The 18,142-nt window shown below is 41.5% G+C and overlaps 1 protein-coding gene across 1 annotated transcript in view; it reads left to right on the top strand.

Moving 5' to 3' along the window:
* Positions 1 to 15,174: 15,174 nt before the first annotated feature.
* LOC118842519 (disintegrin and metalloproteinase domain-containing protein 32-like) overlaps positions 15,175 to 18,142 on the top strand; it is a 132,867-nt gene continuing 129,899 nt past the window's right edge. Inside the window, exon 1 of the mRNA XM_036749997.1 lies at positions 15,175 to 15,232. Within this exon, the coding sequence (XP_036605892.1) occupies positions 15,175 to 15,232 (58 nt within the window). The remainder of the gene's footprint in view (positions 15,233 to 18,142) is intronic.

Here is an 18,142-nt window from a genome sequence, read left to right as displayed (position 1 = left end):
ATTTTCTAGAAAAAGTGCATATTGTTATTTGGCATTGAGAAATTTATTAACTATATAGCCCCAAGAAAATTCTATTTACTGTAGTTCACTGTTCAATAAGGGGATGGTGGTGGAATCCATTCCCAGGGATATTACAAAGATCACATGACTGTAAAGGTGCTCGGCACAATGCTTGGCATAGAATAAATGCTATTTGAATGTACACTGTTTTAAGTTAAAAATAATTGCTTCATATTTATTAGCCTTATGTGTATTTTCTTCACTGTGAAGTTTTGGTGATGAGATAATGATTCTCTGTATCAGGCAGTTCGGGGCCATATCTGACTGAGGTAAAGCCACCACAATGGAAATTAATTGGTTTTGGTTTTCAAGTTTAAATAGATGATAATTGTTTATGATATTGTTATATGTCTAAAATTTTTCTTATTGCGTAACTTGGTAAGCAGCTGTATCATCTGTGTTGTTAGAGAAGCAATTTCTTTTACAATCTAAATGTTATTAGGTTAAGAATTGTAATTTAAGAAATCTTAAATTACCAAATTTTGTCTTTGTTTTGCTATCATTTGGGAAATTTGTGAGATCGTTAATTAAGCTGTTGATGTTACTGCTTAGAGATAGTATTTACCAGAGTATGTTTAGTTTTGGTTTTTTCTCAATTATGTGGAAAAGGTTTGGTGATCAAAATTTGGGAATTGTTTAGCACTTAGGAATTAATAATAATATCAGGATAAATTATGAGCTGTTTCTGAGGAGAGATTTTTTTTTTATGAAGAAAAGTTTTGTAAAATCCTTTGCATGATTTTTAGAAAGCCTCAACCTTGAATAAGTGTGCTCAGAGAAACAGCAAAAGATAGCAAACAGACCCAAGGTTTTTCTATTTAACCCCTTCTTGGGGGCCCATGTTACTTCTCCTTATTTTGTAAAATTGCCAAGGCACCTGGAAACTATCTGCATGGGCAAGGTCATCAGCCCCAGACAAGGAACTTGTTTGAGTTATGTAGGTCCTAAACACTGAACTTAGCTTGCTGAGAAATTAAAAGTTTATGTACAATAGACAGAAAGGATTCTAATATTTGGCTTTTACAACAGGACAAGTTTAAAGTGGAGAACGAAAATGTTTAATTAAATCCCTTATGTATGTGAGTCCTGGTAAATCTTTACTGCTTATTGCAGCTCTGTATCTGACTCTAAGCTGTGACTGGTGAGACTTGCTGTTTAAGGTTAAAAGGCACTTGGGACCATAACTACTTTCGTTTTGAGTTTGAATCTGAGTATAGTTGTCTACATTGCATCAGTATCTGAGAGAAATGCCACAAGCTACTCAGAAGGAACGTGATCCATACTGTTAACGGTGGAGATCTGCATTTGGGACAAAAGCCAAGGGGAAAATCTTAGCCTCAGTCTAGGATGGGATCCTCCTGTCCTCAGTTTCCCCCTATGTTCCTTTTGAAAGGAAGTTTCCCACCTATTTCTGAGTGTAGCAATGCGGTGGCAGAGATACTACATAACTGAGGAATCAAAACTATATCTGGATTATAAACAGAGCCAAGGATGTTTTATCTTGTCATATTTGGCATATTACGTGTCCCTGCCTTTTTTCCTTCTATAGCAAATTTCTGTGATCAGAGCAAGTAGTCAGTAAAAGATATGAGCTCTTTTTGTGTTATCTTACTGGGCAATCTAATATTATTTTATCTAGAACTAGGGTGGGTACAGAAATTTAAACAAACTGCTTAAGGCTCACTTTAAGATGTTCCCTTTGTCTAAAAGGATTCTAAGAGCAGTAGTATTTTCCTATGATCTCTTACTGCTATCAATGTGAGATGCCATTACAACACCTTTTTGACTAAGAAACTTTGTAATATTTAGGAATTCTGCTATAACTAGAAACTTTGTTTGTTATGATGCTTTGGAATTAGTGTTACTTATGGACTTTTGCACCAACTTAGTAAAGCTTTGTGAAGAAGAGTAGAAATGCATACGAGCCACTTAGAACTCACTTTGTAAATGTTCCCTAAGCAATGTGAGAATGTTATTTTGTTATTTGATTAATATCATGCATGTTTAAATTTTGGTACAATTAATTATGCTAAAAAGAAAAATGGTTCGTGGCCTGGGTTATCTTGTAGTGCCATCAAGGAAACATGACATGACTAGGTTAAGATTTTATATGTACTGTGTTGTATTTATGTATGTACTGGAGTCTCATCCCTCTGGTGGGGAAATTAATGATGAGTCATGTAAAGTATGGGAATTTGGGTTCTGATGTGAATTTCTTCAACATGGCAATTGGCCAAGGTTTCAATTTTGAACTTGTAAAGATGACCAGAGTATCATTATTAGAAATGGTAACTTAAAATTGTGCTAAGGTAAATTTTGTAGGAGAATGGACAGAAAGCCGGTTCCTCCAAGAAGAATATGCTGTGGGGATGGCTGAAACAAATACCTAGGACCAGAAGACTTCGTTGATGCTCCCTGCCAGACAGCTGTATGGGAAGAGACTTTTGAATGTTAAAGGGATGATTGTATTGTTGTTTTCTTTTGGGTCTCTGTAGTTGTACTTGTAAAGGGGACTGCCCCCTTTGATTTGTCAAGACACTGATAAATCCTTCCGATATTTATTAAAAAAGGTAATGGGGACACCATCATGATGGGAAAGAAACTGTGGTATATAAGTGTGATGAATGAAGATAGGTGGGTGGATAGTTCATATCAGCAATGGTGTATGTGTGAAGTCTTCAACATGGTGTTAAGGAGAGGAGGGATTGTGTGAGGTAGTGAGAGAATAAAGTGTGAAGACTTCACAGGGCATATGTATATGTATATATATATATATATATACACACATATATGTATATATATGTATATATATATATACACACATATATGTATATATATGTATATATATGTGTGTGTATTATTAATGTTTGAGAATCAATATTTAGAGAAAAGGGAAATGAGATACATTTGAGTCTGTGTGAATCTGATTATTTAGCCTTTAGGAATGTCTTTCTCCCCCTTCTTCTTTAGATTTGTAGATGTCACCTCAGTTGTGAATGGAATACAAGATTGTGAAAGCTTCCCTATGAACAACTCAGGCAAGGTGATACTCAAATAGTACAAATTTAGTTAGGATGTGGACCTCACTAGGCCTAAGTTTCATTTTTCTGTAAATCATATGATTTTGGGGAAATCAGGTAGTATTCCTCTCTCCCCCTCCCCTATCCTACTCACAAACTGCCATCTTAACATTAAAGTTTCCTTATAAGGTAATTCTGTAGTTTCTGTGCTGGTATTGGGTTAAATTTATTCCTGGTTAGATTGTGAGGCCACCTGTCCCCGCAAATGGGGACAGAAGTCCAGCCTCTGGGGTGGGATTTCTTAGAATTGTTTGTACAAGGATATATATCCCCTTGCTTGCCTTCTCCCCCTTGCCTCTCTTCACTACCTTCTCCGCCCTGGTAGTGGGAGATGCCCAATTCTCGCAAGACTTGCTCAAATAAAGCTTTTGTTTTGTTTCTACCTTGAGAAAGCTGAGTCACCTCTGTTTTTTTATTTGAGTCAGTGGTCTATTGTCCCACACACATCGTATTCTAGGCACACTCTGGCCACTTGAACTCCAAAGCAGTTGCTTTGCCCTCCTCCATTCCCCCTGATGTCCTACTCCACTATACACTGCTGCTTGACGCTCCAGGGTGACTCTACCCCCAAGTTGATACCTTGTGGACAATGATAACCTACCTGAACTCATTCCACAATGATTTACATCATCCTACCCCATCATTCCCTCTTTACCCTAGTAACTCTGGACCACCAGCTGCCATTGTTCAAACCTCATTCTTGATCTTCCACTGACTGTTCCCTTACATCTCTCTCAAACCCACCTATGCCCCACTTTTAAGTTACCCATCCCTTCCACTATGCTCTCTGGAATGCCTGTTCCACAGGTAACAAACTATCTTTTATCTTAAACCTTTTCCTTTCTTGCACTCACCATCATCTTGCAATCACTGAGACCTGGCTCTTTCTTGATGACACAGCTTCCCTGGTCACACTTTCCAGCACTAGCTGCAATTTCGATCATTCTTCCAACTCACTAGTCAAAGTGGGGTAGTTGGAATACTTCTTGTTCCTCGATGACACTTGTAGACTCTCTCTACCACCATCACTCAGTAACCTCTCTTCCTTTGATATTCATTCAATCCATATTTATCACCCAATCAAGATTCAAGTAGCTGTTGTCTACTAGCCCCTATAGCATCCCCTTTCCTTCCTCAATGAATTCAGTGCCTAGCTCACAATCTTTTTCTCCTCCCCAACTCCTGTCCTCATACTAGGAGATTTCAATACACATATTCTTACTCTCAAATATCTTAACCTCTGAGTTCCTCAACCAATTCGTTTCCCATGTCCTACTCCTATATCCCACTACAATTGCACACACAGATGGTCAGATCCCTTGATCTTACACAACTTCCATTTCATGAATTCTGAAATTCCTTTATCTGCTCACAGTCTTTTATCATTTTACCTCTCCCTTTGCCTGGCTTTCCAAAACTCTGTTTTTGCTTTTGTCATGATCTTTAATCCTTCCAACCTCTCAGTACTTTCCCAGGCCATCACACCTGCTCTGGCTATATTCTTCTACCTTTTCCATCTTGATCCCTTGGGAAACCAGTTCAACTCTACACTGTCCTCATCTCAAGAGTTCCTGGAATCCTTATCCTATCACTGATCTTGCCCTTGAAAATCTCAGCCTTGTATTGTCATACTATTTCTGTGTTTGCACCTGTTCATCTGATAATTGACAAAGATGGAGAAAAATCACAAAGCTGTGCTAATTAGTTCTACTACAAATTTATGTTACATAATCTCAACTGGGCCCTCATTGTAGCAATGTAATCCTTTTACATATCCCTGATTCAGTATATTGCTCTCCAAAGCCAATCTTTCAAAACTTTTTATCCCTCCTCAAATCTCCCATGGACTCTCTTCCCCCTACCCTTAGCTGAGAACCTTGCCTCGTATTTCACTGGAAAAAGTTGAAGTCGTTTGCTGCTTCCCTACTGCCTATAAACATGCCCATGTCATCCCCATCCTCAAAGAACCACCACTGCTAGCAATCATCCTCTCTTCTTTTTTTGATTAAACTCCTTCAGAGTGCCACCTACAATCAATGCCTTCGCTGCCTTTTCTCTCATTCCCATCTTAACTCTCTGTTGTCTAACTTCTGACCTAATCGTTCAACTAAAATTGCTCCATCCAAGTTTAGACATAATCTTTTAATTGCCAAAACAAATGATTTTTCCTCAGTCCTCATCCTTCTTGACCTCTTAGCCTTTGGCACTGTTGATCATCCTCTTCTTGATACTTATCTCTAGGTTTTCATTACTCTGCTTTCTACTGGTTCTTCCTCTACCTGATCTTCTCAGTCTCCTTTGCTAGATCTTCATCCAGATCACATCGGCTAACTGTGGGTGTCCCCTAAGGTTGTGGGTTTTCTCTTTTCCATCCATATTTATTTTATTTAGTGATCTCATCAACTCCCATGCATTTAACTATCAGCACGATGCAGGTGAATCTCAGGTCTATTTGTCTAGTCCTAACCTCTCTACAGTCTTGTATCTCCACCTGCTTCTTAGACATCTCAAACCAGATGTCTCAATGACATCCTAAACCCAATATGTCCCAAATTGAACTCATTATCTTTCCAAGCCCTCACTTCATCTTAACTTTGATATTACTACTTAAGGGTACCACTGTCCCCCCAGTCATCCAGGCTTGTGACCTAGGTGTCATCCTTGAGCTGTCATTCTCTCTTACCCTACCTCCCCCCCACAACCAATGGGATCCTATTGTTCCTATCTTCATAACCTCTCTTGTATATACTCTCTTCTCTCCTGACACTGCTACCACTCTGTTTATCATCATTTCACATATGGAGTCAGTCAGTCAATAAATATTTTTTAAGACCTACTTACTATGTTCCAGGAATTGTGCTGAGTGCTGGAGATACAAAAATAAACAAAAGACAGTCCCTGCTCTAAAGGAGTTCATAGTCTAATGGGGGAGAAAACAAATATGTACAAACTATATCCAGGATAAGCAGGACATAATTATAAGAAGGAAGGCACTACAATTAAGAGGGGTTGGGAAAGGCTATCTATAGAAGGTATAATTTTTAGTTGGGACTTAAAGGAAGTCAAAGAAGCCAGTAGGCAGAGACGAAGAGGGAGAGCATTCCAGGCATGGGGGACAGCTAGAGAAAATGCATGGACTGTTTTGATATTCTGTAGGTCTACCTGCATCAAAACTTTGCTCACTCTGGTCCATCCTCCACTTGGCAGTTACCAGGCCTCATTAACTTTAGCACCTTCCCTACGATATCACCAATTTACCCTGTACATAGCCTTTTTGTACAAAGCAGTTTGCATGTTGTCTCCTCTATTAATAGCACCATTCTCCAGACCATTGATCCTTTTTCCAGCTCAGCCACTGCAACTGTCACCTGGGGAGGAAACTCCTGTGGAGAAGGGACCAGTCATTCTCACCAGCTGTTAACCAATTCCACATACAGGGCAGGTAAGACAGGCTAACTAACGCAGCAGACACTCTGAGGAACAGACAGGAGGGAACATATATGAGCAAGTCAAACTTGAAAAGGATGACCTCTAAATCAGTTAGTATTGAATAATTTTGGTTTGATTGTAGGATTAAGTTTTCCTTCCTTAGGAAGAGCCAACTTTAACAGCTAAGCTAAACTAGCATAGATATTCCTATCAACTGGACTGGAACTGGCCTATAACCTGTGGGTAGCTGGAGCTGAAACAGAGTAGGCTAGAGATGGGAGAGTCAGGACACAAACAGAAGTTTAATTAATTTCACAGGGAGGAAAATAACACTTGCAGGTAGAAGCCCCACCTCCTAAGAAAAAGGGCCTAATGCTGTTGAGGCTTGGGCCACTTATATATATGAAAGGAGTTGGCTTACAACACAATCATTCTAAGGTTTTGAGACAGTTCTTATGGTTGGCATTTCTTGGGACAATACAAGTATTCTTGGGTCCTGTGGGAAGAGTCATTGTCTTAAGTCTTGGGGATTGTGATTACTCTGAGGGATACAGAAAGAGAACTGCAGTGCAGCACCTGCCAGTTACAAGGAACAGAGAGACTGTGAACATGTGATGGATGGCCCTGGGAAATAAGGGGAGCTAAATCCCTCAGCAAACACCTGGTGCTGGTCCAAAAATACACTCTGCCAGAGGTTGGTATCATCCTGAGCACAAAGGATTATTGTTATGCTAGGCTCAGGGCACAGCCTGCTTGCTGTGTCTTAGCTCTGGGAAACAGGGTATCTCAAAAATATTTTGACATTCCTTTATGCCTAAGTTACCTATATAGATTTAGTGAATAGATAAGATTTGATAACAGGTAAGTTAAAGAAATATATCTTTGTAGGAGTAATAATCATAGGATTAAGTTAGACATTTTGGGACTCTTTGCTAAAGGTTAATTTCTTCTTTCCAGTCTTGGTGGATAAGTTCCCCTTTTTCTTGAACTAAAGGTTAAGTTCCTCTTTTCTAGTCTTAGTTACCCTTTTCCTGAACTCTCTGAAGACCCCCTTTTTCATAGCTGAAAAACTGTTGGTCTAAAAGCGCCTTAAAAAGTAATGCTTTTAATTACAAATGCTATAGCTACAGGACGAAGATTTCTAAGGCAATCCCACTTTGACAAACAGGTTGATAGACACAGACCCTGTCTGTGAATATCAGATTTAATAGCTGTTCCACCCTACCCCTCATTAAGCCCCCTACGTGCCCACACTCCAAATGCTGACATTACAACTGTACTGATATGGGTTAGGAAATTCCTGGAAAAGTAAACTAGACAGATGACCTGTCTTGTTCGATTGAAATATGTTCAAAACAAGTTTCCTAAGATTGCTGTAATTTTACTTTCTCTTTTTAAAAATTAATTATTTTTAGTTTTAGTTCGCAAAATTCAGTTCCTCAAGTTTTTGAGTTTCAAATTTTCTTCCCCTCCCTCTCCACCCCCTTCCCCACCCAAGACAGCATGCAATCTGGTATAAGTTCTACATATACCTTCACACTAAACATATTTTCACAATAGTCAAGTTGTAAAGAAGAACTATAACCAATGGAATGAATCATGAGAAAGAAGAAACAAAACATAAACATAAACAACAACAACAAAAAAGATAGCAAAGCATTTGCTTCAATCTGCATTCAGACTCTGTAATTCTTTCTCTGGATCTGAATCGCTTTTTCCATCATGAGTCTTTTGGGGTTGTCTTAGAATCTTGCATTGATCTGAGAAGAGCCAAGTCTATCAAAATTAGTCATCAGAGATACTGTGTGTCTGTAATCATGTATAATGGTCTCCTGGTTCTGCTCCCCTCACTCAGCATCAGATCATATACGTCTTTCCAGGTTATTATGAAGTCTGTCTGCCCCTCATTTCTTATAGCACAATAGCATGCCATTACGTTCATCCACAAGTTGTTTAGCCATTCCTCAAATGATGGGCATCCCCTTTATTTCCAATTCCTTGCCACCACAAAAAGAGCTGCCACAAATATTTTTGAACATTAGGGTCCTTTTCCCACTTGTATGATTTCTTTGGGATATGACCCTAGGAGTGGTATTGCTGGGTCAAAGGGTATGCACATTTTTATAGCCCTTTGGACAAAGTTCCCAACTGCTCTCCAGTTCACAACTCCACCAATAATGCATTAGTGTGCCAATTTTCCCAAATCCTCTCCTGCATTTATGATTTTCCTGTTTTGTCATGTTAGCCAATCTGACAGGTGAGATGTGATACCTGTATTGTGATTTACAGTTCTCTAATCAATAGTGATTTAGAGCATTTTTTCATATGACTATAGATATCTTTAATTTTTTCCTCTGAAAACTACCTGTCCACATCCTTTGACCATTTATCAATTGGGGAATGACTTGTATTCTTATAAATTTGACTCAGTTCTCTGTATATTTTAGAAATGAGGCCTTTATCAGAGATACTGGTTGTAAAAATTCTTTCCCAATTTTCTGCTTCCCTCCTAGTCTTTGTTGCATTGGCTTTGTTTGTACAAAAACTTTTCAATTTAATATAATCAGAATTATCCATTTTGCATTTCATAACGCTCTCTTTCTCTTCTTTGGTCACAAATTCTTCCTGTCTCTGTAAATCTGACAGGTAAATTATTCCTCGCTCTCCCATACTGCTTATACTATCAGCCTTTATATCTAAACTGTGAACCCATTTTGACTTTATTTTGGTATATGGTATGAGATATTGGTCTACGCCCAGTTTCTGTATTATTATTTTCCAGTTTTTCCAGCATTTTTTGTGAAATAGTAAGTTTTTATCCCAGAAGCTGGAGTCTTTGGGTTTATCAAACAGTAGATTATTATAGTCAGTGACTACTGTGACTTGTGTACTTAACCTATTCCACTAATCCACCACTCTATTTCTCAGCTGGTACCAAGTACTTTTAATGACTGCTGCTTCATAATACAGTTTAAGATCTGGTATGGCTAGGCTACCTTCCCTAGCATTTCTTTTCATTAATTCCTGTGACATTCTGTACCTTTTGTTCTTCCAGATGAATTTGGTTATTATTTTTTCTAGCTGTATAAAATAATTTTTGGTAGTTTAATTAGTATGGCACTAAACAAGTAAATTAATTTAGGTAAAATTGTCATTTTTATTATATTAGCTTGGCCTAACCATGAGCAATTGATGTTTTTCCAATTATTTAGATCTGACTTTATTTGTGTGAAAAGTTTTGTAATTGTCTTCATATAGTTCCTGGGTTTGTTTTGGCAGGTAGACTCCCAAATATTTTATGTTTACAGTAACTTTAAATGGACTTTCTCTTTCAATCTCTTGCTGTTGGGCAATTTCTCTTTTTCTGTTATAAAAATAAGCTCTTTGTCTCTGACCTCTGAAGAGTCAGTAGAGCTGATCTGATTGCAAATACTAGCTTTCCAAATAAGTCATTATATTTGGAAGCTTGGTATGTCATACTTTTCTATATCAGATAATATATTTTACAAACCACCATTGCCACCTTGACCATCATCTATCTCCCCTTGGACCTTGATAGAATCAACCTGTGAGTCTGAGCTTCAGCCTTAGGAATGGTAGTGTCTCCCAAACCACCAGACTAGCTTTTTGCCCAACCTCCATAACCATTATTGAGGGGAGAAATTATTGTGGAGAAAGGGCTCACCTTCCTCATAACCACCGGCAACAACCAATGACCAATGGTCACCAATAGGCAGATAGACACAGAAACCCTGGGAGCTGCAGCATCCCACATACAACCAGTCTTGCTTCCAGCTGACCCTCACAGCCATCAGCTGGGGAAGCTTTGCCACTCCTGCAGCAAAGATGCAAGCTATCTTAACAGCAAACCAACACAGGACATGTCATTTCTTATCCCTGGGGACTTTGCACAGACAGACCCTCTATGCCTGGAATGCACTCCATCTTTATTTCTGCCTTTTAGATTTCATTTCCTTCAAAGCTCAGTTCAAATCCCACCTTTTACCCAAGATCTTTCCTAATCTACTTCAGCTGTTAAATCGCCAACCCCCAAATCACCTTATATTTATTTTCTCAATTCTGATGACTAGGTTTGGGGGTGCTAACACAGTTTAGGGGTGCTGGGACCCTGAGTATGCCAAAGCAGAGTTGCTTGGAATGAATTCACACACTCAAGCCATCTTTCAGTCAAGTGGCAGGGTATTATAATGCCAATAGTAGTAGGCAAAGTTCCTTTGGAAACCTTGCAAACTAGTAAGGATGGGGCTGGGTTTATATGGAAAAGGGACAAGGGACAGGAATGCCAAGGATGCCAATTAGGTAATCTTGGGGTCCAGGTGTCTTTGGATGGAAAAATGCAGGGAGTTTGCAGAGATACCTTTGCTGATAACAGACATTGAGGGAGAGAACACAGTTTTTTGTTTACTTGCCAAAGGGATGGACCTTGGGGAATCTCGTACCAAGAGAGTCCCTGGGCCAGCCAGGGACAAAAATCCTTGGACCAGGCATCCCTATGTCTGTTCTCATAAGAGAATGTGTTCTGCAGCAAGAGAAAATTTTCTCACAGGACAGGGGACTACTAAGAAATTGGGAAGCTTCCAGAGACATGATCTTAGGGCTGGAGCCCTGAGCATCCCATCATATCCCCCTTCAAACAAGTGAGACCCAAAATATTTTGAGGTAAGGGGCGAAGGTCTCTGCAAATGCTTCCTGCTAGCCAGTGGCAAAGAGCTGTCCCTGCCTTGCAGGGGTCCTATCTGATAATTATTTAAGATCATTTGAACCCCAATAAGGGCCAAAGTCTGAATTAGTCAATGAGAAAAAGCACCCAGGCCTAACACATATGCCTTTCTTTGTTCTCTGAGTAAACCCAGAATGCCTCTTCCTGTGTCAACAACTATATGGCCAGATGAAACTGACCAAGAGCATTCCTCTGTTTATGGCCATTAAGGATGAGGTGCCTTAACCCAAGACACTATCTTGAATAATAGGACTTTTCTTATCCTAATATTTTATGGACGTATATTATGTTAATATTATATTATTGATAGAAGAAACAGATATCCTGGGTTGTAATTTCAATTGACACTTTGTTGACTCTCTTACCTGATTGTATTTACAACCTATTCAATTAAGAAAAGTCCTTTCTCATGCTAGGGTTAAACACATATGGAGATCATATATCTGAGGGACACAGACATCCTGAGTTGGGATTGCTCTAAAAGAAATATAAGACTGCCCATCCTGTCAGCCAGCCAGAAATGAAGTTCTGACTGTGTCAGTAAGGAAAGATTCATGACCACGAGGATGACAATGAACGTGTCTGAATGGTTCGGAATCGCAAAGCATTAAAAACTCTCTAGGGAGAAGGCAGAGGAAGTGTAACATTTATTTAGACACCAAAGAATCCAATCCCAAGACCAATAACCCCAATTGGCTATAGCAGTAATAATATTCCAAAACCACTAAGCCCACCTCAACGTAGCAACAAGGAAATTATAATTTCTTGAAAGATGATACCTAGGCTCTTTTTTTTGATCATGGCTTTCAGGTAATCCAATAATTTTTAAATTCTCTCTCCTGGATCTATTTTCCAGGTCAGTGGTTTTTCCAATGAGATATTTCACATTCTCTTCCACTTTTTCATTCCTTTGGTTCTGTTTTATAATATCTTGATTTCTCATAAAGTCACTAGCTTCCACTTGCTCCAATCTAATTTTTAAGGTAGTATTTTCTTCAGTGCTCTTTTGGACCTCCTTTTCCATTTGGCTAATTCTGCCTTTCAAGGCATTCTTCTCCTCATTGGCTTTTTGGAGCTCTTTTGCCATTTGAGTTAGTCTATTTTTTAAGGTGTTGTTTTCTTCAGTATATTTTTCAGTATTTTTTGGGGTCTCCTTTAGGAAGTCATTGACTTGTTTTTCATGGTTTTTTCGCATCCTTCTCATTTCTCTTCCCAATTTTTCCTCTACTTATCTAACTTGCTTTTCCAACTCCTTTTTGAGCTCTTCCATAGCCTGAGACCAGTTCATGTTTTTCTTGGAGGTTTTTGTTATATGCTCTTTGACTTTGTTGACTTCTTCTGGCTGTATGTTTTGGTCTTCTTTATCACCAAAGAAAGATTCCAAAGTCTGAGACTGAATCTGGGTGCGTTTTCGCTGCCTGGCCATGTTCCCAGCCAACTTACTTGATGCTTGAGTTTTTCAGTGGGGCATGACTGCTTGTAAAGAGTACTATGTTCCAAGCTTGGGGGGATGCGCTGTTGATTTCAGAGCTATTACAGCCAGCTCTGCCACACCAGCACTCCTCCTTCCCCAAGAACCCCCAACCCAGACTGGGCTTAGATCTTTAGCAGGCTCTGCACTCCTGCTCTGATCCACCACTTAAATCCTCCCACCAGGTGGGCCTGGGGCCAGAAGCAACTGTAGCTGTAGTTCTGTAGCTTCCCCACCTCCGCTGCCCCAGGGGTGGTGGCTGAACCAGGAACTCTATCACCCTGTCCCCAGCAGCTTTTCTCACTAACCTTCTCTGTTGTCTTTGGTGTTTGTGGGTTGAGAAGTCTGATAGCTGCTGCAGCTCACTGATTCAGGGCACTAGGGCATGCTCCGCCCGGCTCCTGGTCTGGTTGGTCCACGCTGCCCACGCTGGGCTATGCTCTGCTTTGCTCCGCTCCCAGCTCCATGCGGGATAGACCTTACCCAGAGACCATCCAGGCTGTCCTGGGCTAGAGTCCTGCTTCCCTCCGCTATTTTTTGGGTTCTGCAGTTCTTCTCTGTTGTCTTTGGTGTTTGTGGGTTGAGAAGTCTTGCAACTGCCACAGCTCACTGATTCAGGGCGCTAGGGCCTGCTCTGCCTGGCTCCTGGTCTGGTTGGTCCACGCAGCCCACGCTGGGCTCTGCTCCACTCCCAGCTCCATGCATGAAAGACCTCACCCAGCAACCATCCAGGCTGCCCTGGGCTGGAGCCCTGCTTCTCTCTGCTATTTTGTGGGTTCTGCAGTTCAAGAATTGGTTCAGAGCCATTTTTTAATAGGTTTTTGGAGGGACTTGGAGAGGAGCTCACACTAGTCCCTGCTTTCCAGCTGCCATCTTGGCTCTGCCCCCAACAAGGAAATTATAACACAGTATTATAGCAAGGAACTAAGTCATCCTGTAACCTTCCCCCCTTGCTAGGGCCTTCCTGTAAACAATCACTCAGGAATCCTGTCTGCTTGCCTGCCTTCTCTCCCTGCTCAGTTCTCTGGGTCTCCAAAGCTCCCTGGTTTCCACTCTTTGGCTCAGCACTCTCTTCTGCAGCTCTGCTGATTCTGAATTCTGGCTTTTCTTCTGGCTTCTCCTTCTCATCTCTGCTGCCCTGTGCAGATTCTGAGTTCTATGGTTATCTTCTGAGTACATATACTCTTTTTAGGGCCCAAGGGATTTACGCCCAATATATCTAAAGAGTGTGGGCCTGAGGCTTAATGCCCAGTAAGTAAAGGGAGTAGGCCTGCATCTAATCAAGCCTCTTTTTGTTGGCCCTACCTGAGGCCCACTGAATGGGAGGGAAAGCTTTCACTTACTGGTTGGCTTCACAGACTCCTTGTGCGCGTGTTCAGTAGCTTAACGCAATAAATGATATGAATTTATATCGCACTAGCCTGTTTGCCTCTTTTAGCCAAACTTCCAGGTCCACATGTCCAAGGGGCCAGACTTTGGAGTGTGGCCATCAGGTACAGCAGGTTGGGGGTGGGCTTCAACTCCAGCAAACGTTGGCATACCGCCTGGGCTGTCACCTACAAGTTGATGGCCCGGAGACTGGAGGAGACAAATCTGGCAAGGAGGTTAAGCAAACCAGGGCTGAACACGAGTAAAAGGAACATGACGAAGAACAGAATAAGTATGGGGGTTAGCAGAGAAAGAAGCCGAAAAGCCCTCGATCAAGATCTGAGAAATATTCACGCAGGTCTCATTCTGAGCACCCCATCATTGATGCTTACATGTTTTCTCCCCTAATGGAATGTAATCTCTTTGAAGGTAGAAGTTCTTACATTTTGGGCTTTGTAATCTCAGCAGCCAGCATAGCATTTGACACACAGTGTGTGCTCAAATCTGAAACCTCCCTAAATCCACCACAGTGGAGTGTCCACGGGGGGAACAACGCCAGCATCATCCCTTGGGGCTGAGCCGGGTCCCTAGAGCTGCTCTCGGGCCTGCACCTCACCTTGCCCCCGGGGCCCATGGACACAGATGCATGAGAATCAGACATGCCAAAGGAGGATGGGGAGAGGCGAGGGTCCAACCACCCACCAAGCTCCCCACTGCGAAAAATTAAGGCAAAGGCCAACTGCCATTAAAGCTAGGCGGCTCACTGGGCTTCAGCCACCCACCTTTCTCCTGCAGCCCGCTTCCGGCGGCCTCTCAGCCTTTCTCTCACGTACACTGACGCCACCTTCCGGCCTGGCCCTGCTCCTTCCCACTTCCGGCTCGGCTCCCAAGGTCCTACCTTCCGGCCCCGCCCCCTCGCACTTCTGGACAGGCAGGCCCGGCCTGCCAGCTTTAGCTTTGGAACGGTTGATTGGCTGGGCGGTTGGCTGCCGCCGAGACAGCGAGTGGGACTAGGCGCCCTCGCCATGCTTTACCTCCTGGTCCTGCTTGCGGGGCTCAGTAGGCTGCTCACATTGGGGCTCGGTGAGTTTGGGAGGAGCCAGGGACTTTGACCAAACAGGACGTCTTATGAAGAAAGCGCATTTGTAAAAGAGCACCGCCCCCCCCCCTGGCCCCCCCCCCCCCCCCCCCCCCCCCCCCCCCCGCCGCCTCCCGATTTAGAGTCTTTACCCCTGGGTTCAAGTCCTGGAGCTGTGACTTTGGCAGCCCAGTGACCTTTCAAATGGGGGCAGTGAGGGAGGGGTAATTGTCAGGACTAGATGACGCCCTAAAGTCCCCAGCCCGTAATCTTCAGAGTATCTCTGGAAACGTTAGGGCGTCGTCTGTACAGGAGCCCTGAACCCCCTGTGCTTCCGCCCAGACCGCCGGCATCCCTCCCAGCCTCAGGTTTCTCCCACGTAAAATATATGATCTCATAGGGCCCTTGTAGAAAACACTAGGGAACCTTAAAGTGCCCAAAGAATGTGTAAATCATTATTAAATAAAGGGCCCCAAGCACCCTTGTCACCCCTGCGTTATGGGAGAGACATTCTTGTTACAGCACGTTCACTTTTTGGGGCAGGGTTACTAGGTCAGTGGATTAGGGGAAGTATTCGACAAGGCCTTTCATGCTGTCCTCGTGGACGAGCTGGAGAGATGGTTTCTCGGGATCTGGCAAGTTTACAAAATATCCCCCTGTCCTACCCTTGATATTCTTACTCTGGACTGATGAGAGCCGCATACTTTATGCATGCCAAGTCCCCCATTTTCAATCTTAATTTGTTTTACTCTGACTCATTTTTTTCCTTGCCAGGATATCATTTGGGGTTCCCATATTTTGTTTTGAGGGCCCCAGTATATGGTAGCTGGCATATGTGGTCTCTGGTTATCTCTCATAGCCCTACATTGGAGGTGACCTTGGCTGTCTTCCTAAGGGTGTGGGAGAATAGGAAATATCTGCCCCATCTGCCCTGAGAGCTGCTGTGGGACCAATTTTAGGTTTTAATATTATAACCACAAATAACTTAATTAACAATCTTAGATTTTTCATAAGTGAGAGCCAAATTGTGTTAGCTGTAGCTTCCTCTTAACTATAGGCAAAGGTGGAAATGCAGTTTCCTAAATGGCAATTACAAAACAAGACAGGCTTAGCAGGGCTTAATAAAATAACTGGTTTTAAACAATTTTTTTTTCCACTGTCTTTTAGGTTCAACAAAATTCAGATTAAAAATTGCTTTGTCTAACACCATTTCTGGCTCACAACAGTCACTCAAATTTTACGATGTGAGATAATTTTACAATACAATTTAGAAAAACCATCATAACACAAACAGTAAACTTGAGATGACATTAATTGCATTTCCAAATGATCACACAAAAATTATTGATAGAAGGTTGGGCTTACCAAGTACAGAGGCTGGTTTCTTACTTCATACTGCCCTGATGCATCTCCTTTCTGCTCTTCCCCACAGTTGCAGACACTGCTGTGGCTGAGGCTGCTTGCCTAGAAAGGTGGGCTTCAGGGTGCCTCTGTTGCCAGTGGGTAGCTGCTGTGCCACCCCCCTCCTTCCTTTTGCCAGATGGGGGAGGGTGACTCAAATTCCCTACTGTTCTCCAGCCCTTTCTTAATCTCATCTGGGATGAAAAGGATTGACAAAATCTGCCAAGATGTTTTTTAGCTGTTCTCGCTTTTCACTGTAGCCTTAGCCTAGCCAGAGCCAGGACGACGGGGAGAAGAAGAATCTTAAGAACTTTTGAACTTTTACTCAAATAAACTTCACTTTTGTGTCCACACTTAAAAACTTCTTCGAGAGTGGGGAGCTTTGAACTTGCCAGTCAAGGTGAATGGGACTCTGGAAAAGATCCAGTGGTACCTAGTCCCCTGTTCTTCATACTAGAGAGTTCAAAACTTCATTTCTGAGGCATCTCTTCATCAAATCTATGTATTTTCCCAATTTATCTTGGTGCCAAATAGTATAATAAATTCTGACTTACCTTAAAAATCAAATTAAGAGAGAAAACATTTCACTTAAAATGTAACCAGAATGAATTCAATTACCTGGATCTATGTTCCAAATGGTATTACATAGAATCTGGGGTTAGGATTTTAATACCGACCGTAGTATTATATTTTACACAAATGTACCCCAATTATCACACTTAAGAGCATGTTTAATTTAGTTCAGATCTGGGTCCTACAATCTTGGAAGAAACCCATAGCTCTCTATGATTTCTTAAAATGAAGAGGAGTCATATAATTTAGTCAAGTTTCCAATTTTAACACACAGACCAATTTAAAAGTTATTTAAAATTTAACCAAAACTTAATTTTAGTCTGTAAGACTCCCTAAATACTAGTGAGATATTCCAATCAAACTCAGTTACCTTTGGTTCTGTCCTGATTCACACAACACTTTTCTCTTTTTTCGATGACCCAGGAAACGGTTAAATGCTAGTCCTATTCCAGAGTGCAGCTTTGACAAAACCTGCCTCTCTTTGCTCTTTTTTTTTTCATCTGTCTTTCCACATCCAGAACTTGGCCAGAGGCCAAGAATGTAGAGAGAAAGATTGAAAGAGAAAGAAAGTTTTTCCTAACAACTTTTCTTTAAGAGATGCTCATCAGTCTTTCCAGACGAGGTACAGTTTTTTCTGTTCTGGCTGGCTGCATTTTAAACCTTACAAAGTGGCAGATTCATAGATTTTCACACAAACACAGAGCAGATAAATACAAACAGAAAGCACAGTGATAACTTTTCTTGGTCTTCTAGATTATATTGAGATCAGGCTCTACTATAGTTTAGTAGTCCTGTGAGATGGAACTGAGACTGAATGCCAGTAAGCCTAAGGAAACCCCCTCTACAGCCATGTTCATCTCTTCAGTGGCATCCCATCAGATAATGTTCATGAAGAACTCCCTGAGAAATTCCTAAACAGAGAATCCTCTGTCTAGAGGGAA

Source organism: Trichosurus vulpecula, chromosome 3 (genome assembly GCF_011100635.1).
Source record: "Trichosurus vulpecula isolate mTriVul1 chromosome 3, mTriVul1.pri, whole genome shotgun sequence".
NCBI lineage: Eukaryota > Metazoa > Chordata > Mammalia > Diprotodontia > Phalangeridae > Trichosurus > Trichosurus vulpecula.
The sequence above is the reverse complement of the archived record's forward strand: the minus strand, read 5'-3'. Positions and strand labels throughout refer to the sequence as shown.